Source organism: Rhinolophus ferrumequinum (genome assembly GCF_004115265.2).
Source record: "Rhinolophus ferrumequinum isolate MPI-CBG mRhiFer1 chromosome 5 unlocalized genomic scaffold, mRhiFer1_v1.p scaffold_110_arrow_ctg1, whole genome shotgun sequence".
In the NCBI taxonomy this organism is placed as follows: Eukaryota; Metazoa; Chordata; class Mammalia; order Chiroptera; family Rhinolophidae; genus Rhinolophus; species Rhinolophus ferrumequinum.
The window spans coordinates 17,324,187-17,349,424 of NW_022680355.1; the positions used below are offsets into that span (position 1 = coordinate 17,324,187).

Genomic DNA, 25,238 nt, shown 5'->3' on the forward strand with positions numbered 1-25,238 from the left:
TCCTGCATCCACAGTAGGGATTATAGTCTTAACTTATTAGAGGCTCCGACTTTCCTTTCGCTGTGCAAGTGCTTTGTACATAGTTGATTCTTTGTATACGTTGAATCTGTATTCATAGCTGTACTCCAAGGCTCACACTGCCTTCTTGGCTCAGCCTCTGAGACCCGCAGGGACAAATCTCTAAGGCACGGGGGCTCATCGGCTGTGATTCATGTAAGTAGGATGGCCAGAGTCAGTACCTGAAAACGCAGGGCACCCCAGGCACACTTAATTTCAGATAAACGCCAATGCAATATTTGGGATATACTTATACTTAAGAAGTATTCATTGTTTATCCAGAATTAAATGTAACTGGGTGCCCTGCATGTTATCTGGCAACCCTACATATAAACCCGATCCCTTTCATTTTCCCATAAGCCTGACCTCTTAATTAACCCCCAAATTATAATAATTCAACTGGAAGAAAATATTTGTGCCCATGTGATTGATTCCAATGGCACATTTTACAACATTAATAAATGGGAAAACCCATATGCTTATGCTTTTTGTGGTCATGTTCTTTCAGGTATATCCAATAATGATAATTCCACAAACATCTAGGATGTTGCAAGTCCCAAATTAACCTGTCTTGCTTACTTTGGTGGCATATAGTTTACTTGGTTCATGTAATATATTGCTGATATTATTTTGCTCAGGTATCACAGTGACCACTGCTGACAAATAATTAGGCTTATTCATTGGAATTAGGTGAAATGTGAATTTAGTATCATCTGTCATCTCAGCTCCTACAAACAACTGCATTGTCTAATAAGAGCTGAAAGAATCAAAGCAAAGCATTGCTACTCTCGGTTATTTGTTTTGTTCCCTTCTTTCATCAGCTCAAAGGCAAGATAATATTCTGGTTTGTTCCACCTTATAAACTTCTTTTTGAGGGGCAGACATCTCATACTTAGGAAAATTGCCTCCGTTTTCACCAACTAAATAACGATTCCTGCTGTTTAATAGCAATAACCTTTAAATTCCATTCATACAGGAAACATTTATTAAGCAGATTGATGGAGGTGCAAGGGGAAAACACGATGGATAAGATGTAGTCCCTGCTTATAAGGGTTCACAAAGAATCTGCTCATTAAATGCTGGCTTTTAGGTGCTTCAGCAATCATTTTGGTGAAAAGTTTGCAGTAAGAGCTAATTAGCCCATGGAGTAATGAAATGATTCTCCTCCAATGATTTAAATAAATCTCAAACCTTACATTCTGAGCAGAAACTGCGCATAATGGGGAGTCCCAGGGGCCAGCATTAGGCTGTTTCCTTCTTCCTTGATTCTGCTGGTGGAGTGTGATCCCCAGACCATGGCACCAGCAGCTCCAGGTGTGGGTTAGAAATACCTCCCGCCCCGCCCTGGACCGGCTGAATCAGGACGTGCAAGCCAGAACCCCAGGTGATTCGTATGCACCCTGAAGTTTGTAGAGCATTGGCCCTACTGCAGAATTTCTCCAGCTCTACTTGGTGGTATACAGATCATATGAAACTTTTGTTAAAACAGATTCTTGGACGCTTCCCTCAGAGGTTCTAATTCTGTCTGACAGGGGTAGGCCCCTGAGAATTTGCATTTCTAATAAGCTCCCAGGAGCCGCTGGTGCTGTCTTTTTGGGAACCACACTTTGAGCGGTAACCCTCTAGTTCCCTTGGGGTGCTGAACTGACATTTGGTGGTGGTGGTGACTAGACGCCCAACAAGGGGTCAGTCTGGTTTTCCTTTGCCTCCACTGGAGTCATGAAGCATGACAAGGAAATTGTCCCCTGGAACATGGAGCCTGTTATGGTGGTGGATTTGCATACAGTGAATTGTTCAGGCTGGTCTGTGATGCCATTGTGAGACTATAGTGAAGGAGAATTAAATTCTCCATGGGGACCCAGCCAATTGAATTGGGCCCTACAAGATATTAACAGGATGGTGACAGGTCTGGCCCATTCCTGGGATTATATGAATAAATGCAAGAAGGCTGGGCTATACATGAAACAGCAGGAGTTAATCCAGTATTGCTGCATTGGAAAGCATAGAGCCTCGGGAATGAAGGAGAGTGGAGAGTAGGCAAGGGATATTGGGAAATAGGTCTGGACACATGGGGACAAGATAGTGAAGAGTCTTAAATGTCACCTTAACGAGTTTGGATTCTCTTATGTTGAATAACATAAATTCAACTGAGTAAATTTTAAAGAGCTAAATGGCTTTATTGAACAATTAGTGAATCAGACAGCATCCCATGTCGGAGATAGAAAGGAGCTCCAAGGAGCTGTGCAAAATTGAAGGCTTTCAATTGAAAAGGGTGGATTGTTTCAGGCCTATGTAATCTATTTATGGAGACAGAAGGGGGGCTATGTAGCAGATTTCCTCCTGTGTCGACCAGAAAATTCCAGACTGACCAGTTAGGGTTACATTGCTGGGGGAGGTTGTAACTGCTGTTCGATTAGGTATTAAGTCTCGGGTTGCTGATGTGGGGCTTAGCACAGGTGACTTCATTTTGGGCCTGTTGTTTCTTTTTTAACACTTAATGACATCAGTTTTCAAACGTTTTCATGTCTCACTGTACTTACTATTCTCTGTGTGTGTGTGTTTCGTTTTTTCTTTCAGGATTAAGCATGAAAACATTGTTGCCCTGGAAGACATTTATGAAAGCCCAAATCACTTGTACCTGGTCATGCAGCTGTAAGTACTTTTTTCAACCGCTGAGTGTTGCGAACTCCAATGCCGAAAGGTCCAGGTGGTAAAATGAACTAATGTGGTGGGCCAGGTAAGACAATAAGGAGTGGTGAGGGCTGTGAGACATTGGACAGGCAAGGATCCAGCCGAAGACAGCCGGCTGAGCACAGGCGTCTGCTGCTGGGCCGGACTGAAAAGCGCAGGTGCCCGCATTCAGGATGCGAGGTGTCCGTGGCAGGGTGCCCACATTTCAGGATGGTTGTCCTGCTTTGTAATGTGCGAAGTCCCAGTGCCGCTTCCTGCAAACACTTCTGTGGGCTCCTGGTGAAGTATGCTCTTCTCTTGTCTCTGCGAGGAACTCCCTCCCACGTCTCCCTTTCTAGGGCAGCTGGGGGAGGTGGCAGCAGATGGCAGCTGTGTGCTCGGTCCCTTCCCTTGACTCTCCCGCTGGCAGATACACGCACATATTGTGTGACTGAACAGGAGTCCGTGCCTGAACAGGAAAAGTATAACTTGACATTATCAGCCCCAGTAGATTCTGTCTGCATTCTAGTAACACTAGAGATTACCAGAAGAGGGAGGAAATAAGAAAGCTGAGACTTGAACATGTAGTTTTTAAAATGTAAAATGTTTGCCTCCCCACTCACACAAATGCTTCACTCTAAGCGATATCATTCCTAGGAGTAGCCCAGGACTAGGTTTATTAGAATTAAGTGCTGGAAACTGAGTTACAGTGTTGTGCTTTAGCCGTGACCTGAGTAAATGAATTCTGAAACGCTGTATTATTGAGCTGAGTAACTGAAGAGGACTTTTGTTGAAAGTCAACGTATATACTTAAATTTCCTTATTTACTGATGATTTCCAGACTTTCGGTTGCCAGAGGTGTTTAGAAGAATGGAGGGTTAGACTCACAATTTTTTAAAATTGATTTTGTTTTTCTTCATGAGTGTTTAAACCACACATTAACTGGGGATCCTGTTAGGATGCAAATGAGTGTTCCTTAATGTATTTTTTAAATCTTTCATTATCTTCAAAATATTTTTAGTAGGTTCTGACATTTCTGTATAAACATTAAAAAAAGTATCTGGATTGCAAGCTTATAGATGGTTGTTCTCTGGCAAATGACCGTCCCCGGTGGTGAGTAGCAGTTTTACTGGTGTGTATTGTCACCCATGAGCCTGGCACTTGAAGCAGTTTTGACTGCTGGTTCCATGGTAACACCTAACTACCCAAGTGTCATCTTTCCTAGTTCCTTGCTGTTCTATTTGTTTTACAGTTTGCCACATTTCTAGTTCTTCCTAGAGAGTGGTAATTCTCCCCAGTGAGGGGACACTCCCTAGAGGCTCATGTGACTTTGTTTTATATATAGTCGTCTCTTAAAGAAGCAGGTGAATCAATTTCCCATAAATATTGACTGCCTAATAGGAAGAATATGACATATTGGTGACAAGAAAAAGCCCCGCAAAACATCAGTAGTGTATTTAAATGTGTGCTTTTTTAATTGGTGATGCAAAAAAAAAAAAGTATTAATACTTGAATCCCAAGCTATATGTATTCACTTGCTTTAGTTCTCTGTTTATGGAACTGTCACTAAAGAAATCAGTTTAAAGTCCCCCAAATATGTAAATCTCAGCCCTGCCTCTTACTAGCTAGATGAAATTTGGCAGATAACTGGGCCTCTCTATTAGTTTCCTTAATGGAAAAAATTGGGGATTATAGTCATTTACATTAGAGGGCTATAGTGAGTATTGAATAAGAAAAACATGTGGGAAACGGTCTGCCAGAAATAGTAGGTCCTTAGTACAGACTGGTTTCTTTATTTGCATCCATATCATTTCATCAGTATGTTTGTGCAGATAAAGTCGTAACTTGAACCAACGTAGGTTGGGGACCATCTCTATACTTACCGGTGGAAGTTTATGTAAAGACTGTTTGGTATGAGAACATAAAAGTGTTTAGAACAGAATGAATCTTAGAGCACAGTTTGGACGTTGTACCGTCCGCCCAGCTGTCCCCACCCCTCACTGAGTTTGTTGATCATGGCTTTCCCCTTTTTTGCATTAATCCTAAAACCTCCCTCGTGTAAACCACACTTATTCAGAATTTGTATTAATGTAGAGAGGAGTTGGGCTGGAATGAGCTTTTGGGGGACACTATATAAAGTTTGTTGGGCAAATTAATCATAGAATCCAGATCTAGAGGCAATGAGTGTTTGAAGTACCTCAGGAAAAAACTATTTAAGTGTCCTGTTAAGCAGTTTAGAGACACTATTTACACAAACACTGGATAAGCTAATTACACAAACTGGTAACTTGTGTGAACTGTTTTTTCATTGGTTCTCATTACTTTTTTAAAATCAACTTTATGGAGGTGTCATTTACATACAGTTAACTGCATCCATTTAACTGAACAATTCGGCAATGAATGTGAGAGAATTATACCAGGGAAGCCACCACCACGATCAGAAACAGAAAATTTCTATCCCTCCAAAAGATTCCTGGTGGCCATTTGAAGTCCTGCCTTCCTCACCGCTGACCCCAATCAGTGGTCCACTTTCACTCAGTAGAGATTCTTTGGCATTTTCTGAAGTATTATACCAATGGAATTACACAGTATGTACACTTTTGTACGTGGCTTCTTTCCCTCATCATAATCATTGACATTCATCCGTGTAGTAGCGTGGATCAGTCGTGCGTTTCTCCTCTTGGCCAAGTGTTATAGCATTTCATTATTCTGGATAGCCCACATATTATCCACTTCCTGTTGATAAGCATTTAGCTTGTTTCCAGTTTGGGGACCATTATGAATAAAGCTGCTGGGAACCTCATGTACCGTCCTTGGTCTGGGTGTATGTTTTACTGAAGACCTAGGCATAGGAGGAGTGTGTCATAAAGGAGGTGTTATGTTGAACTTCTTAAGAAACTGCAGACAGTTTTCCAAATTGGTTTTACCATGTTACCTTTTGGCCCACAGTGAAAGTAAGTTCCTGTTCTCTACATTCTTGCTTTCAGTCTTTTCAATTTTAGCCGTCTTAATGGGAGTGTGGTGGTGGGTCATAGTGGTGTTGATTTGTATGTTTTTGATGGTTAATGATGTCAATCATCTTTTTATGTTCTGCTGAGCCCTCAGTATATCTTCTTTGGTAAAGTAGCCAATCAGATAGTTGACTCAGTTTTTATTGGCTTGTTTGTCATCATATTATGCATTGGAAGTGTTCTTTATATAGCCTATCTTTTATCAGAGATATGTAATATGAATATTTGCTTCCATTCTGTAGCTTGCTTTTTTGGTTTTCTTCATGGTGCCCTTTTAAAAACAGCTTTATTGTGATATAATTCACAATGCCATACAATTTACCCATTTAAAATGTACAACTCAGTGATTTTTATTAGTCACAAGGTTGTAAAATCATCACACAACCTAATTTTAGAACATTTTTATCCCCATAAAAGAAACCCTGTACCCATTAGCAGTGACTCAATTCTTCCCACCCCCAGCCCCTGGTAGCCACTTACTTCCTGTGGCTATGGATTCGCCTGTTCCAGACATTTCATATAAATGGAATCATTTCATATAAATGGAAACGTATGTTCCTTTGTGACCAGCTTCTTTCACTTAGCATAATGTTCTCAAGGTTCATCCATGTTGGAACATAATCAGTACTTCATTCCTTCTTATTGCCAAATAATATTCCATTATATGGATATATCACATTTTATTTATTCATCCATCAGTGATGGACATTTAGGGTGTTTCCATTTTTTGGCTATTGATGATGCTAGGCTTATTCATGTGTAAATTTTTCTGTGAACATACGTTTTCATTTGCCCGGGTATATACCTAGGAGTGGAATTTCTGGGTCAAACGGTAACTCCATGTTTAACATTTTCAGCAACTTCCAAACTCTGTTCCAAAGTGACTATACCATTGTACAATCTCATGAACGGTGTGAAAGGATTCCAATGTCTCTACATCCTCTCTAATACTTGTTTTATCTGTCTTTTTGTTGATAGCCATTCTTGAGTGTGAAGTGTTATCTCCTTGGGGTTTGATTTGCATTTTCAGCCCATTTATTGGGAAGACTTCTTTTCCCAATTAGCTGCCTTGGCACCTTTGTCAAAATTCAATTGACCGTATATGGCTGGATTCATTTCTGGACTCATTATTCTATATGTCTGTCTTTTTGTCAATACCACACTGTAGCTTTCTTGTAAGTCTTAAAATCAGGCAGTTATCCTCTAACTTTGTTATACTTTTCTTAAAATTGCTTTGGGTATTATAGATTATTTGCATTTTTATATACATTTTAAAATCAGCTTATCATTTTCCCCTCCAAAAAATGCTTGTGGGAATTTTGTTTTGGATTGCATTGAATCTGTCTAACCATTTGGGAACAATCGAAAACTTAAAAAGTTGAGCTTTTTAAGCCATAAACATGATTAATATCTTCACTTACTTAGATCTTTCATTTCTCTTAATGCTCTATATTTTTCACTGTGTAGTGATCCATATCTTTGTTGAATTTGTTCTGCACTATTTTTTTTTATTATAAATGGGTTTTTGTTTTATTTTCCAGTGGCCTGCTGCTATTATATAAAAATGCAGCTGATTTTTGCGCATTAACCTATAGCCTTGCTAAAGTCACTTGTTAGTTACAGCAGTTGTTCTGTGGATTTCTTAGCATTTTCTATATAAACAATCATGTCATCTGCAATGTACATTAATTCTGGGTGGTTCCCAAAAGAAATCTGTTTGGTAAAACTTTAATAGTTTAGTTCTAAATATTATGTGTATTTTGATATCATAATTATATTTCTTTAAAATGTTTCATATCAGATATTTTGAAAATTCAAATTAACCTCTCTCTTATTCCTTCCTCTCCTCTGTTGGTTATATAAATCAGTGAAATTCTTAAGAGGCAATGGCAAAAAAAGAAAAGAAAAACGCAATGACAGGAAGTATCAGCATATAATACTGGTGAAATATTTGCTTTGGTTGGAGGGTTTTATGGACTTGGTTGTTACTTTTGTGATTGTGCTTTTGGCTTTTGTTGGCAAGTATTAATAGTTTTTATTTATGAGACCCCCATGTATCTTTTCTGTTTGGTCAGTGGAAAGTGCTTGTTTTTTGAAGAGCTTAGATTTGAAGAGCTATTGATTTCTAAATAGTTGGGGAGGATCTTGAACACAACATTTGGAGGGGACTGTATTTTACAATATTTGTGCCTGGGAGGTTTTTGGTTTCCTAGGAAACATCATCTTGGGCACTGATGCTCAGATATAATAGGGGATATTCAGTACCCTAATTTTATTACTTAGCTAATTGCTATTTGGATTCTGAGGACTGTGGCATATTTGTTCCTGTGTTGCTGCAGCAAAAGAGACTTGATTGTTTACAGAGGTCTATCTTTAAATTCTATTTGGGTTTTTGGACAAATATATTTTTTTCCGAATGCATTTTTTGGAAACCTTCTTCTTTAGATAATGTGAGGCGTCATGACATAGAGTTAAGTTACAGATGAGAAGTCAGTTTGTTTAGAGTTTATTTCTCATCTGACTTTGCTTTTGGAATATCAGCTCGTATGTTTGGAGATGGTAAAGAACATGCTCTCATTTCTTCCCTGTTTGCATCTTACATCAACTAAGGATGTAAAATACACTTCAGGCTGATACAATTCAAAGGACATATCAGAATTACTTTTTTTTTTTTCAAGAAGGAGATTATATTGCCTATTGAATTATATCATATTTTCAGTAAGACTTCAATTTCTATATGTGGTAACTCCTGAATTTATATCATCAGCTGGACAACCCCACCCCACCCACCTCGACTCCAGGCTTGTGTGATATTATATATCTGTCTGCTCACTAGCTCCACTTGGCTGTGTAATAAACATCCCTTACTTATCAGATCCGAAAGAAACCCCTGAATTTCCCACCCAGTCTTCTCTTCCCGCTGTCCGTCCATCTTAGCAAACGGCAGCTCCATTCTCCCACTGGCTCTAGCCAGACCCCACAGTGTTCCTTAACTCGTTTTTTTCCCTTAGGTCCGACAGTCCCATCCACTGGCCCGTCCTGTGGCCTCCAACTTGAGACTACACCCAGAATCCAACCATTTTCTTATCATCTCAACAGCTACCAGCCTGTCCAAGACACCATCGTATATAAAAGTCATCATGCTTCCGCCAGCCTTCCCCCACTGCACTGTTGTTTCTCAGTATATTAGCCAGACCTTGGCATGCTTCTTTTGAACGAACGCTCCCATTGGCTTTCCATCTCCATTGGCTCAGTCTGTGGAGGGGTCCTGTCTGTGAGGGTTTCAGTCTTGGGGGAGGTTTAATCTGTGAGGGGTTCCATGGAGCACTTCACGGCCGGACCCCTTGGTAACCTGACTGGCCTGATCCCCCATGCCTCTCTCATTGTTTCATTCAGTTGCAGCCAGGCTGGCCTCCTTGCTGTTCCTCAGACACGCAAAGCCTGCACTCCCATGGCCTGTGTTCCTGCTCTCCTCCCTGCCTGGAACACTTTCTCTTAGATAACTTTATGCTCTCATGGAATGAAAGGAATTTAGAGTTTCTGCCCAATGTCACCATTTCATTGAGGTAATCCCCAGGTCCCCTGTATGAGATAGCAGCTCTCCCTATACCACCCGCCACACACATTCATTCTCTTTTTCCTTCCCCAATTTGATTTTTCTCTGTAACAGTTGTCACCCTCATAAAATTTATCTCTGCTTTGTTCTCTGCTAGAACGGCGCATGCATGTTACGATAGACACTTAATAAATCTTTGTTCAATTAATATGATTACATATATATGGAATAATGGTTAATACATTTACTCATTCATTTAATTCTTACAACAAACTTAGCAGCGACTATCATTTCCATTTTACATAAAGAACTCGAGCAGACAGGTTGGATCATTTACCCACGCCAGCGAGTGACCCGTGGACACGCTTAGCTGGCATAATGTGATCCACTGATGGCATTTTCTAGGAAAACATCTTGTAGAGAATATTAATGGGAATGATTTGGCTTAACTGGAAAAATGTGTCACTTATGATTCAATAAGGATTTTAAAAGCTTAAAAACTAGAAACTGGAAGCTAGAAAATGCCCTGTAGTTTTTAGTGGTTTGTGAGGGGAAAAATGTTTACTAAATAATATCACAGGAAACCATGAAAGCAGTCTCAATTCATCACGGCTGTGATCATGTTCCTTTCCTAAATAATTGTTTTAATTAATGAAGGAATGGACGCCTTCTTGGAGTGTGTTTTACCAATATTGTGATTTGTTGCGTTGTGCACATTCCAGGTGAGGTTCAAATACTTCTAAGGTTCCTTTTATTCCACGATAGTATTAAGATATGTACAACTGGTTACCTGCTGAGCTTGAAAAACTCATGACTAAACACCCTTTCTTTAAAGAATAGTAGTTTGATTTCCTGAGTAATCCAAGACATGAACATATTCACAGCTTCCAAGGGAAAATATAATTTATCTACTCTCTTGGCTAGTGCATGAAGCTGTTAGAACATTTCCCTGGTTGTGAGGATTACCAGTGTTAGCTTCATGTGGGTATTGTATTCATAATGCATACAGTGTGTTCCCAGAAACAGTTGTAATTAGAACACAAATTATTACTCCCAATCCAAAGTCTTTGGTAAGTAGCCAAGCATAATAATGAAGAAAAAGTGTTTCTGACTATGACACCTTAATAGATTTACATATAAATTACCCGAATCTCATCTGTTCACAGCAGACACTAATTGAGAGCCTAGAGAATCTGTGACATTTGTTCAGTGTTGGGTGGGTGGGAGGCGGTTGGGGACACACAAGGCACAGTGAGTGCTTTCCAGTGGCTCTCTTTATAGAGGGGCCATCGTAACCACAATTACTCTGTCCCTTGAGCTTTGTGCAAGGGGCTCTGGGTCACAGGGAGGGCCCTGGTAGAGGGGGCACCCTTGGCTGGAGGGTGATTTGGATTTAGCCAGATAGGTGTGCTGGGTGTGGGGGCTGTGCTCCAGGTGGAAGAGGTGTTAAGGGGCCTGGCTGGGGATGTGAGACTATGGAGTTCAGTCTGGGGGGGTTTCAGTCTTGGGGGAGGTTCATCTTTGAGGGATCCCATGTGCAAGGGGCCCAGTCTATTGGGATCCATCTTTGGGGGTTCAGTCTGTTTAGGGTTTTGTTCTAGGGGGTTTCAGTATGGTTGGGATGGGGGACTGTGTGACAACTTGGTGGGAGATATGGCTGGAGACGCTGGCAGAGACAAACTCAATACTTTTGACTGCTGCTGCTGCTTCAGGCTAGTTATTTAATGTGTTCCCCCTGCCCTTCCTGTCCCTGGAAAACCTGCTGAGATATAAAGGGCTTTGAGAGTTAAGAAGATAAAGAAAAAAGAAAAGCCAAGGTCCAATATAATCATGAACCAATTTTACTAGGCTCAACCAAATGAAATTGCAAATATACAGTCATGTTTTTTGAGATCTTCTCTTTTGATGTAAGCTTTTACAACTATAAATTTTCCTCTTAGTACTGCGTTTGCTGCATTCCGTAAGTTTGGTATGTTGTGTTTTCATTTGTCTCAAGATATTTTCTAATTTCCCTTGTGATTTCTTCTTTGACCCATTGGCTGTTTATGAGTATGTTGTTTAATTACTACATATTTGTGAATTTTCTAGTTTATCTTCTGTTGTTAATTTTTAATTCCCTTCCATTGGGAGTGGAAAAGATACTTTGTATGCTTTCAGTCTTTTAAAATTTATTGAGCCTTGTTTTGTTGCCTAATGTATCCTGGAGAATGTTCCATGTGAAGTGGATAAAAATGTGTATTCAGCTGTTGTTGGATGGCATATTCTGTATATCTCTGTTAGGTTTAATTGGTCTGTAGTGTTGTTCAAGTCTTCTATTTTCTTACCGATCTTGTTTCGTTGTTCTATCTGTTATGGAAAGTGGGTTACTGAAGTCTCTTACTATTTTTATAGAGCTATCTGTTTCTCCCTTCAATTCTGTCAATGTTTGCTTCATATACTTTGGAGCTCTGATGTTTGGTACATATTTTGGGCATGTATCTTCTTGGTGAATTGACTCTTTATCAACGTATAATGTCCTTCTTTCTTTTTTGTAACAGTTTTGACTTTTTATAACCATGTTTTTAATACAATCATTTTTGACTTAATGATTTTTATAATAATTTTTAAAAATATCATCTTACCAGTTTTATCCAATTTAAGTGAAATTTAACATCTTTCATTAAATTTCTAATGAGTTCTTTAAAGTATGCACAATTTGAAAACCCCATACATTATAGAACAATTGTAAAATTTTAATAAGTAGCATCTGGTTACTAATACTCAAATTTGACAATCCATAAAAGGTACATAAAGAGTAGAGTCATGCTGAGAATATAGAAAGATCAATTTCAGAAATTATCCATTTATTAACTTATAAATATTTATTTGCTATAAGGATAATGTAATACCCTAAAGTCAGCAAGCTGAGGCTTGTACAAAAAAAAAAAAAAAAAAAAGAGAAAATATTACCATAGACTTTGTTGCTTCTAGTTCCCTAGTAGATAAAAAGTTGGGCTTATAAAAAGCATGCCTCTGCAGTAATGAATTTCTGAATATATTAGATTAGACATTTTGGTTAGAGATGCCCCTGAATTGCAATTCTATTTGATGATTTATTAAAAGAAACAAGCTCTCTGCTCCAACCAAACCAATTTCCTCATGCCCTGCAAACAGGATGTGGATGTACCCACCTTGGGTTTCCTCTCATGTCTTTCCAGTTTCTTTAATGCTCTTTCTGCTCTTGACAGGTATCTAGACCCTCTTTTTTCTTTTCAAGCACCAGACTGAACCCCTGACGTCCCACCCAGGCTCCCTAATGTCTCTCTTTGTCCCAGCCCTTCAGGCTGGAGTAGAGCCCCCCCCCCCCCATGGCCAGCATATCCATCTGGCTAAGTCCTAATCACCCTCCCACCCAAGGGTGTTCTCTGTGATCCAGGGTTCTCTGCACAAATGTCACAGAAAGCTACCCTTGTGGGTTGTAATTGTTCTTCTCTAAAATGTGAGCTGCACACCCTCTGTGATCCCAGGGCCCCTAGACCACGGAGAGCTCAGTCTTTCCTGAAATTCTGTGACCTTTTGAAATCTCCACTGGTCATTATGAATCTCATGATAATCGTTCATTCATTTACCCGACAAGTTCTTGTGGCGCCACTACCCTGTGGCGTTAGTAGCCAGTGGGGACACAGCAAGGAATATAATGAACTCCTCCGTCTCTCGAGCTTACATTACAGCAGAAGGGAGAGACAGCAGACAAACCATTGACTTAATAAACAAGTAAGAATACATAAATCATAATAAAGTCTGTTGAGAAGACTCAAAGAAAGTGAGGGGTATGGAAGGCTGCAAGGCGGGTGGGTGGCTTGCTGTTTTATACAGAATGGTCAGGGGGACCTCTCTGATAAGGAGACATGTGAGCAGAGATCTGATGAGCCCCATGGCCAGGTCTGACTTCAGGGGTGTGTGGCCAGTGCAGTCACAAGAGCCCTGCGCTCAGAGGGCCCCTCAATTGAGGTTTATGCTTTGCACTTGCCATCTTAAAATTCTTAATAATTTAATCTTTGAATTTGTGTTTGGTACGTGAAGTCCAAGGGGCTTAGAGCCTCTGCTTATATCAGATTCCACCTCCTGTCACCTGCCCTAGACGAAATCTCGGCCGCCCACTCTCCTGTTCCCACCTGGTGGGGACCTGGGCACAAGTGTAGGCGTGTGTGGGTCAGATGCATGAACCCAACATGCCAGTGTGGGCTGGAACCCTAGGTGCCATGGGCGTTTGCTCTCACCCCATAGGTGAGTTATCCCCATGACTGAGGGAATGTGACATTCAGTAACAGATTAAGAAACCACCACGACAGGTTGAGTGAGAGATGATAGAAGAAAGGGGAACATTTTTCTGGCATGGAACGTCCCTTTTTATTTTGCACTGGCCCAGCATGTGGCTGTCAGAGGAAGAGCGTCCTGGCAGTAGAGCGGGTGCAGGATGGGAGGGAGCCCTGTGGGGCAGGAAGACCAGTGTCCCGGGAGGCAGGAGGAGAGCCGGTAAACATGAGTGGGTGCAGCAGGGGGGCTCTGACAGCAGTGGGAGGGCCGTGTCTGTGGGGCCTGGCTTTGGGAGAGAGACTGGGGGTCGCAGGGAAGAGGTCTGAGGGGGAGCTCTAGAACCCCCCAAAGTGTACTCATGTCAGGGTGAAGTTACTTTTTAGTGATTATATCCTGGCTTGTCAATTTAAATCTAAGTTCCTAGAGGGCAGGGATCATTGAGTCGTGAGATATAGCCCAAGGTGACTGACCTTGGACATGATCTAATCCAACCCCAACTTCTGTCATTTTGAGGGAATCACTGTCTCTTCATTGTAATCGTCGAAATCCAAATGGTTTTTCAGACTATTTCATGGGAATAGTTGAGGCTATTAGGTGTAAACTCCCTTACGTTCCCATCTGGGAGATTTTGTCAGGAATCTGGAAGGAGATTTGGGAGAGTCTCACAGGCCTGAAGAGATTCATTTAGGAATGCTGTAAATGGACAGACTGGCGTCAGGGGTATGGATTCCAGGCTGCTTCTGCCTCTGCTGAGCTCTGTGATAGCCCAGCGCCTGGCCCTCTGGGACTGTCTATACATGGAAGGGTTCTTTTTGTGGGTGCTGGCTTCGTTGTTTTATACAAGCCAAGGGCTCAGGTCTAAAATTCTATGGTCTCCTGTGACTATTGCGGTTCCTATTTTCTCAGTGTTAATCTCCATGAAACCAGCGTAGACATTAGAAATCCAGTTGCTGGGTTTTCTGTGTCTGCTGAGCAAGCCTCTCCATTTCCCGAGATGGTATTTCTCAAACCATCTTATATCTTTGAATCCATGGGGCCATATAACTAAGGCGTGCTGGTGATGTGCTGGCTTGGCAGCCCTGATGAATGTATGAAATGTGATGTTGTGCACGAGGGCAGGGAGGTAGGAGAGAGTGGGGTGATAAAGAGGGTCTCTGGTTCCTGTTTGGAGCAGGCAGTTAGAATTCTGCTGGATCCCCCATCGTCACCAGGATGATTAATTCTACACCTTGAAGTAAAAATGCTGGCTCCTTTGTAGCTCAGCTCTCACACTCTGTCCCTGCAGCCTTCCTCGTTTCTGCCCGCTCCCGGTCCTCTTTCCTGCATTAAAGACTGTTGCCTGACGTACAGATTTCTGCCCCGTCCCCCGATTCCCATGACCAGGATGGCCAGTGTGGTTCCTTGAGTGTTGCTGGGGACAACCCACACGACAGCCTGCAGTGTTCCTCAACCAGCTCCAAGCCTATGGCCACTCTCTCGAGTGGTGTCCCCAGACCTCTGTGATCTTAATCCCCCCCACTTCAAGGCTGTCTCCAGCATCGCTCACAACAATCCCTCAGTGTTCTATTTCCTGCCTGTTCTTTGGCGTTATTTAGAAGCTCCCCACCCCCATCTCCCTTCTTGGGCTTTCCTATCCAGCCTGACCTCTTCATGTATACCCATCGTCACTGCCCTGCCAGCATCGTCTCTTCTGTGCCTGCTCCACCCACCCTGCAGATGAAAAACTCAACATTCATGCATCCTCTGGCCCTGCACTGGGGCTGCTGGATCTTGTTGGGGGGTCGCATGCAGTCGGCTGGCTTGGAGCTGGTGAAAGTTAAAGGGTCTCTCTCCTGTGTCAGCCCGGTCCCCAGGCCCGCTCAGCTGTCCTGTCACTTGTCCTGCTTAGACTGTTTTCCTGTTCTGGTGTATTCCCCTTATTCCAGATGTTTATCGTTCTTACTAAGCTTACCTGCTCCGTCATCAGTTGGATGTTAGAATTAGATGAGCCTTTAAAGGAGCTACTCTGTAAATCAATGTAAGTGTACTAAAAAGGCATCGAAGTGCTTTGCAAACGAATCTCCCATATGTTGGTTGCATTGGTTAAAAATCAGTTGGAAATCTTCATCAAATTGTTCAAAATGTTAGTGCGAAAAACAGCAGCTTTTGAAGTTTTTAAAATATTGTAATTATTGGAAACAAAACTTGAAACAATCCCTACAACAGAAAGAAAGTAACTGAACAAATTAAGTGATGAAAGCTCAAAAAAGGTATAAGAGTTAGTTTTGAAATTCTGTAATTGTGCTTTGGAATAACCAGTCTATAGGAAGACTCTTGGTGGAGCTCCTGTTTTTAATTGGATAATTTTATATCCACACTGCAATGGAATGAGATTGGGAAGGCTGATTATATGGCAGCATCCAAATTTGGAGAAACATTAGAAAAATCATTGATAGAGACAGTTTATTTGACAAGGTTTGTATTTTACAAGTATTTATCAAAGAAAGGTAGTATTTGTCAGGAAAACACGTAGGAAAATGGCAGTACCTATACAAATATCGAGGCTGAAATATTTATATATGTTGATTAAAAAATTACAGGGAGAATTTGTCCATTTAGCAGGATTTGCTTTGAATTTATTAGATATTGCAGTATTTGTAGACAGAGTATTTTCCAAGTTAAAAATATTATAGTTAATGAGGAAGATTCAATTGAAGGTGCTGACGTGTCAAACTTAGTTATCATAAAATGCAGTGTTGAAGAAGATTATAAGCAGTTTTATGAAGAAAATGAAAATAATAAATCCACCTTGGAAAAAAAATGAATTCTTCATATATGGATATGCATAAAATTGATTCAGTTATGTGAATATGTGCCAAGACTAATTATTCTGCTTATAATATTTTCTGATATTCAGGCAGTCAACAGAAAGAAGTTTAATTTTTTTAACGTACATGCATATGTCATTTTAAGGTTTTGGAAATAATTTTGTTTGAAAAAATAGTTATTAAACAGAGTTCTCCTTATCGGCCTACCAATGTGATAAAACAATTTGGCAGCCCATAAATAAAAATTTCAGACATTATGTGATTTTATTAATGTCGATAGCTCCTTTTACTCTGAAAAGTGGATTGGTTTGATACTAAATTATACAGTAGTTCTGTCTGTGATACTGTTTTTAACCTGCCTTTTCTCTGGGAATTCAACCAGGTCTTCCCGTCTTACCATGTTCTTTTTGTTCTGACTTGCTCACACATCTGTCTCTTCTAAAAGTCTAAGCTACTTGAGAACAGGATTATTGTCTTATTATTTTTGCATCATGAAGCGCAGTACTTGGACCATAACAGGTCCAAGATAATGACAATTAAGCTAATCAATTTAGGAATCTAGATGGTTGTTTCTATTGTTTTTAAGAATGCCTTAGTCCTATCAGTAAACATTTGTGTTCAACACCATACCTGTCTTTTCATCCCGTTTCTGACAGCCATTTATTCAGACCCCTAATGACTAAGCCAGTGAGACTGAAAACACTGCAAAGAAGCCTAACACGGCGTTTTCACTCATAATGGGTGCACAGGTGTGCTCTAAATGGGACACGGCTGCGTTGCATACAGGTGTGTCATCTGACCCCTTTAAAACGAACAAGACATAGGAAGACACAACATAAAGGGAGGAGAGTTTCTTGTCTGGGAGTGCGATGTACACCGAAGTCATTGACACACACACCGCAGAGCCCATCGGCCACTTTGTATGGCATATGACACGTCTCCTGTGTGGGGAATCGGCCACAGGAGGAAGTGCTTTCTGTCATCTTGGTGGTTGTAAGCAATCGTTCTCCCTGCAGGAGTTCGCAGGGACTGTCAATGGATCAGCCACACCGAGAGGCAGATGGGATGAGGGAAGAAGTGAAACTGCTGGGTCAGACGGGGACCGTGCCTTAGGAGGTGAGGGTCTCAGATGCAGTCCTTACCAGGACATTTCCTCCTGATTTATGTGAAGAAAGGACTCTAGCTATTTTAGGTTACAAGCCCTTGGTAAGAGTCCTCAAAGGAGGTAGCTGGATTTTTAAAAGACATTCCCTGTGTGTAAATGTTAGAAACACATACACATAATGGGATTTTTTCCTAAAATAATTTTTAAATGACTGCTGATCTTAAAAATCATGTTACTGTATGGACTGAACAAGTTCCTATAGCCACGTGAGCTGTCAGCTTCTTGTGTAAGTATGTATTACATACCCCATGGGTAATCCTTATAGTGAAAAGAAAAACTAAGAATATATTCAGAAAATGTTGGGGGTTGAGCAACATTTTTTTCAATCCTTGTGTTTTTCATTTACTTATTTTTCTCTTTGGTATTAAGATCTCCAAACTCTGAGAATAGAGTTAACCCGGAATAAATTCCCCTTTCCTCCATAAACGAGCAAACGTTTATCTAGGTGGTTAATCTATAATACTCCAGATAGAAATGGGAGCAGGGTAGCTGCCTCCTGAGATCCAACCAGATCTGGCCTGTAGCTGAGTAATGTTTTCCAAAGACTCCTGCAGAGTTAAGCCTTGTCTTCCACAGGTTACCTAAAAACAGTCATTACTGATGCCACTGTCCCGGGGCCTGACCTGCAGTGTGGGTATGTGTGAGAGCTAGTGGGAAACCCCAGGTAGGCCTGAGTTTTGGCATCTTTTACAAGGACTCGAGGACTCAAAGGGGTTGTCCCTTTCACGTTTGGAAGAGCCACCTGAAATCAATAACAGCTACAGTATTAACTTTGCTCAGGCATCTGCCTTCCCATAAAGTATCTTGTGCTTAACTGATAGTAAATTGACCCAGGCCCCTTACAAGGAGTGAGTTGTTCATTATCTGTTCCCAGGAATAGTTCTCCAGCCACTGAATTATGCATATTTTTATTCAGAAAAATCACTCCAAGGCTCCCGCAGCGGTGACTCACGGTCTCCCTGTTCTCAGTCATCCGGACTTGATAGAGGGGTGGGGATGGCACTTCTGCATGGTGGAACCAAAGGAACGGAAGACGGAGCTGCAAGGCTGTCACCTTGAGGATGGATGGGTGGCCAGTAATGGGAACTTTAGACTCTTTAGGAAAGCGTTGCAGGAGAACAGGAGGGCAACATTTCTGCCTCGCCTGCTTCTACCCTTCACGTGCTCCTTACTTTGTTCCCTCTGTGTTTGCGTAGGGCCTGGGAGCTGAAACAGTTTTGTGGATTTGAGTAACAATGGCAGCTGTGACGCCCAGAAAACAGCAACTGCAAGTTGGAACTGCAGTAGTTCCACAGGGATGGGGTGCCCGGTTCGGCCTAGTTAGAGGTCAACATTGTTTCCACACTGAAAGTCCTATTATTTATGTCACATACACACATGCGAATACTATGCCCTGACGAGGTCACTGTGTGTGTGAGTTCATACGAGATGCGTGCGAAGATATGATGTCACTGAATAAGCACCGTGAGTAACATTGTGTGGCGCGTACTGTTATTTATGTTTTTCAACATTTATACGTATAAACACAGATACGCTTTTCTGTATAGGAAGCATCTGGAGGAATATTTAGAAAACTGCTAGGTGTTGATTCTTGGAGGAAAGATAGGGTGTTCAGAGTACGACTTTTTACTATATATCATTTCGTGCTATTTGAATTTTCTTTTTTACCATATTTTTAAAAAAATTAAAGAGGCCCATGCGTACTTACTCCCAAGGCTTTTAGACTTGTAGAAATCAGCGACCAGATCTTTGAGAACCTCTGGTTCCTTCAGCAGGCTGGATCTTCCACTACCAACCTCAAATAGTAATTATTTTGCTACCACCAATAATTCTCACGGCAGTAAGCATCACTTGTCAGTGTGACAAAAGATTTCATTTTGCTGCCACAATCAGAGCCTAAATCTTTCTCCGTGAAGATGTGATTGAGAGAGGGAGGTGTAGCATCCAAGTCCAAGTGGGAAAGGTCTGATGTGGTGCATTTTCAGAGCTGATGCATTTTTAATATCAGCCTTTGTACTGAGCCCTTCATGATTTGGGTCCTTAATTATCTCACTGAGCAGTTCATGTTGATTCAGGATCAGTTGTTCTGTTTGATTTATTGATTCTATGCTCAGAAAAAAATACCACTCGGAATGTTTTGACAAAGAGCCTTTTAACACAGTGCTTCCTGTATTGTGTCCCTGAAATCATGAGCCAGGAGGTTTTATCTCTGTTCTCTCCCTACTGGGTTTTACAGCTGGAGGAGATTAAAGATGCTGCTTAATTTCCATTATGACTTTAATGCATGATTTTGGAGTCTTTGTGAATTTATGAGCTACTGATTTTTTTGTAATGTGAAATGGCTGATGGAGAATCGTGAATGGTGCCTAGATCCTAACATCCTAACAAAATTATACTTTCTCATGATCAAATCATTAAACGAAACCAAAGGCCTCTGTGTGTGCACAGGAGAGGGGAGTCCAAACCAAAGGGTACAAGCAGGCTAGAACAGGAATCACTATCTGCACAGGGCAAGTGAGAGAGGCATTGACTGAAATAAAGGCCGTTTCTCCCAATTCTGGGGTAATTGAAAAAGAGGGGGAGTGCTAGCCCTAGCGGCTAAGGGCTGTAATAGCAGGAGAGCTTGCCATTCCCACTGAAGAGCTGTATGGCTGAAGGAATTGGGCTTCCCTGCCAGTCATCCCCCGGCCTTCTCTCACAACTGGCAGGAACATCTCGGCCTGGAAGTCCAGGGACAACGTGTTTCCATTTATGTGAGGGACAGACTTTGAGCACGGCTATAAATACAATCGATTAGTGACCTAGATATGCAGGTCTCTAATTTAACTGTTAAAATTAGTTAAAAACAAAGAACCCCTGCTCACCAGAAATGGACATGATGAAAAGCAGCAGGAGATTAAGGTGCATGAAATACCATTTGAATTCAGGCTCTGCTCAGAAAGTGTCTTCATGTTCTAATTTTGTTTTGTATGGTTAGGAAATGCCACTGTGACGTGTGTCCTCTCATTTTCCAGAGTGCCCCCAGGGGCTGTTTTGTTCCTTTTAGGTCTGACATTTCTCCTGGCCACCAGGTGAATGAGTGGGTTATGATTACACCTGGGTGGGTCGGTTAGCAAAACTCTAGTGTGAATGACTGAATCGTAGTGGCAACACAGGTCTGCTTTCATCTTTAAAAGAATTATTTACTGAAATAAGACTAAATACAAAGCCATCACTGATTGCTAACCTCTGTTTAACTTCTCAAAGAAGATGAATAATGAAGAGAAAGATTTAAAGAATTATAAACAGCTCAATAGAGTTTGGTGCCTTAACATAACCGTTTCGTTATAATCGTGGCAGTTCTTTTCCTGCCTTGTTTGGGTAGAAAACTCAGCTTGAATCCTTTCGATCCATAGTCAGCAAGGTGGTGTACATCCTTCAGTGGCCTGAATTCCTTTTAATTTCCAAAACGCTTATACCTTTAGCTTGTCCTCAGATGTTTCTGTAAAGAGTTATCGTCTTTCGGATTTTTTAAGAAGGCTGTGTGTACTTCTGAGAAAGGAAGCAGTAAGTTCCCTTCTTAGCAGTCCCATAAAATGCATTCGGACAGGGGGATCGGTGTTCCACCCCATTACATTCCTGCTTCCTACAACTTGGATTAAACTGAAAGAAGAGAGATTATGACCACACTATGGGGCAGCTGTATTTTTTCACTGAGAAGGTTGCCATAGCAACTAGCTTTAATAACTTGCTCTGTTCTCTCCTCCTACCCACCCCTCCCCTTTCTATCAAAGCTTAATCTCCATTAATTGGTTGAGTATACTTATTAACTAAACAAAGTATACTCTTTATAACCTATTTTTCCTTGTGGCAGTTTGACAATCTGCTTTATAAAAAGGTTTTGCTTCTCTCTCACCTCTCATCCAAAATTTAAAATACATTTGAACAGAAAACTCAGTTAAAAGCGTATTTAAAGTGGCGTTCTCACAAAAGTGTAGCTGTTAGAAATTGATTTGAACTGAACCTGCTATTACAGCTTAAAATGTCCTTATAGTCAGTTGATTATTAAGCAGAAAACAAAATGAGGTTTACATTTGGTCCGTTTACATTTTTATGGTTCATCCTGATTTGGAGTTCACAATTTCATTGATGGGTTTACACCAAGTAAATAAGACATTAACATATCGAGCACGTTCAATGTGCAGAGATGGTGGGTGCTGACAGATATTTATATTGTTTTAGGATTTGGTCTTGACAGTTGCGTTATCCTGTGTTCTGAGTATCGGTCCCGTGCACTGAGGACTGGATGGTTCTCTCTGATCTCGTTATGGCCCTGCTAGCGTCACTCAAGCTTTGCAATGACCACACGTGTCACATCACTATAGACTAGATGACAGTTAGGGAGAACTAGCCAAAATATGCAAGATCTACTATTTATTGAGCACTTACTGTGCCAGCCACTGTTCCCTGCACTATTTGTGTACTGACTCTTTTAATAATACTTCAGTGCCTGGTAAAGTCAACTCAAGTCTTATCTTCTACTGACAACAGGTCAGCACCATTGTTTCATAATGCAAATGGCCACACATGTAGGGCTGAACCACCGATCCCTGAAACAACGAAGAGGGCATCTGGAAACTTTCTCTTCCTTCCCTCCAAATTCTTGAAGACTGTCTTTCAAGTGATGCTTGAAACAGAAGGGCTAGGGTAAGTAGGGCCTTCCAGAAATTGGGCTGACCCATGAAACAGCAGAGTGTTGAAGCAGAGAAGTTAAATGAATAGGAAAGCAGTCCAGTATGATGGGCGCTTATGTGTGGGGAGGCAAAAACTATGGACAAAAGAGGTTGGATATCTGGCATAGGGCTCAATGTCTCTATATTTTAATATGTAATATATGTAGTAATTTGTTCTGTGAATAAATGAAGAGGAAGAAGAGGAGGTCTTCTCTAACCAAACCAACATTTATATCCTGTTTTTGTGAAGTATTAGAGGGATTGAACATTTGTACAATCTCTTTGGAGAACAATTTGCTATATCACTCAGGATTTTAAATGCATATACTCTTGGACCCAGCACTTCCAAGTCTAGAAATTTATCCAACAAATAGATTTACATTATTTATTATAGCAAAATGAAAAGAACAACAGTGGAAACAAACTATTAATAGGAGATATTGATTAAATAAATTATAGTGTAGCCCCACCCAGACAGATAGATTGATATGGACTGATATGGAAAATTGTCCGAGTTTATTATTTATATGTAATACTTACTTAAATATACGACGTCTGACAATTAAGTTCATGAACTCGTCCTACAAAAAGCTCTACATACCTCATTGCTGATATCACTACGGTCACCTTCGAAGTACTCTCCTTGGGAAGCTATGCACTGACACCAGCGCCTAGTTCACCCTTCAAAGCAATTTTGGAACTCTTTTTCTGGAATGGTCATCAGAGCTGTCGTCATATTATCCTTGATGTCCTGAATGTCATCACAATGTCTTCCTTTCAATATTTCCTTTACCTTCAGGTAAAGAAAGAAGTCACTGGGGGCCAGATCAGGTGAGTAGGGAGGGTGTTCCAATACAGTTATTTGTTTACTGGCTAAAAACTCCCTCCCATACAGTGCCGTGTGAGCTGGTGCATTGTCGTGATGCAAGAGCCATGAATTGTTGGTGAAAAGTTCAGGTTGTCTAAATTTTTCACGCAGCCTTTTGAGCACTTCCAAATAGTAAGCTTGGTTAACTGTCCAGTTGCTACAAATTTGTAATGCATAATCACTTTGATATCAAAAAAGGTTAGCAACATTGTTGCAACAAGTTCACAAACTTAATTGTCAGACCTCGTATATTTATTATTCATATATACATTCATATGCCCTTTGTAGGGGGAAGAGGACATATTTTGATTATGTATATTTTTGATTTCATATCATTTTCAGAATGGGCACGTAGTAAATTTTAGAACAGTCAGACAAGAAATGTCTGGTTAATTATTATAGGGCGTGGGATTGGAGGATGGGAGGAAAACTGTCATTTTTCATTTTAGTCCCTTCGGTACTATTTGCATTTTGAAGCTACAAGGATGTACTGTTTTCATAATTTACAAAATAGATCTCCCTTGAAACAACACTGAGATACACACCTATTAGAGTGACTGAAACTCAAACACTAACAATTGCTGGCAAGGATGTGGAGCAACAGGAACTCTCTCTCACTGCTGATGGGAATGTAACTTCTACAGCCACTTTGGAAGAGTTTGGTGGTTTCTTACAAAGCTAAATATAGTCTCAGCGTATGATCTAGCAGTCGTATTCCTAAGTCTTCACCTAGTGGAACTGAAGACGTATGTTCACACAGAAAGTTGCACGGGAATGTTTGTGGCAGCTTAATTCATAATTGCCCAACACTCAAGCAAGCAAGATGTCCTTTAGTAGATGAGTGCGTAAACAGACTGTGGTCCATCCAGATAATGGAATAGTATTCCTCAACAAAATGGAATGCTCTCAAGCTTTCAAAACACTGACAGGTTTTAAATTATACGTAGTGCTAATTGAAAGAAGCCAGCCTGAAAAGGCTACATACTATAAGATCCCTGTTGTAGGCCATTCTGGAAAAAGCAAAACTATGGAGGCGGTAGACACATCATTGGTGTGGTGGGAGGTTCAATAGGTGACACTTGGTATTTCTTAGAGCAGTGAAGCTAGGACCCTGTGATGCTGTCATCTGTGTGTGTGAAAGACACGGTGCATTTCCTTGCTCTGTCGGCTGGGAGCCTGAAAGCAGTGACACCCAGTAGCAGTTAGCATACCTAGCGCCCAGATCCTTGTTTCTAATGCTTTTCTCCAACAGTAGGGAGCAGGGCTCTTTGGAGACATGGCTGATTCAAAGACTGAAGCAGGAAATATATAAGATGAACCTGGAGTGTCTTTTAGTGCCAGAAAGTGCTCGAAGGACAAGAGCACATGGCTGGGGGGGGTGTCAAAAGGACACAGGGACCCCCTGAAAGAGCTCCCAATGGCTTAACCTGGAACAATTTGAACAAGAAAAGAAATAAAGTCATCTTGAGTTGTAACTCAAGTATGAAATACATATCTGTGAGTTCATACTGATATAAATGAATAAATCAATGAATGAATGAAGAATAAATAATAGGCAAATCTCAGAGGAATTCCAAATAATTTATGTAGCTACCCTACTCTCTAGGAGGGAGGCAAGTATCCCCACTCCTCAAGTATGGGGCTGCCCATGGTGACTTCCTTCCAAAGAGTGGTACGGAAAGAGGGGGAGAAGAGAGTAGCCTTATAGTGGGGGAAAGCTGACGGACACTGTCAGCCAGGTGGTCGATGTCAGTGTGAACAGCGACAAGCCACGTTGATAGCATGTACCCTTCATACTGTGATCCGAATAGTACTTTACTTCTGTGGTCTTCCTCTCCAAAACTCATAACTGCAGTTTCAGCAAGAGAAAAAGGTCAGACAAATCCCAATTGAGGGGCATTCTACCTGACCAGTCCTCAAAACTGTCAGTGTCATCACAAACAGGGAAAGTAAGAAGCTGTCACAGCCAAGCGGAGCCTAAGGAGACATGACCACCAAATATAATATAGTGACTGAATACAATCCTGGGGCAGAAAAAGGACGCTAGGTAAAATAAATAAGGAAATATCAATAAAGCGTAGGCCTTACTTAATAGT

At 41.0% G+C, this 25,238-nt stretch overlaps 1 protein-coding gene across 2 annotated transcripts in view; it reads left to right on the top strand.

Annotated features, from left to right (window-relative positions):
- The window catches only part of CAMK1D (calcium/calmodulin dependent protein kinase ID), a 375,375-nt gene that overhangs the window by 228,629 nt on the left and 121,508 nt on the right, over positions 1-25,238 (top strand). For both annotated transcript variants that reach the window (XM_033100675.1, XM_033100674.1), the window contains exon 3: positions 2,635-2,709. In XM_033100675.1, the coding sequence (XP_032956566.1) occupies positions 2,635-2,709 (75 nt within the window). The remainder of the gene's footprint in view (positions 1-2,634; positions 2,710-25,238) is intronic.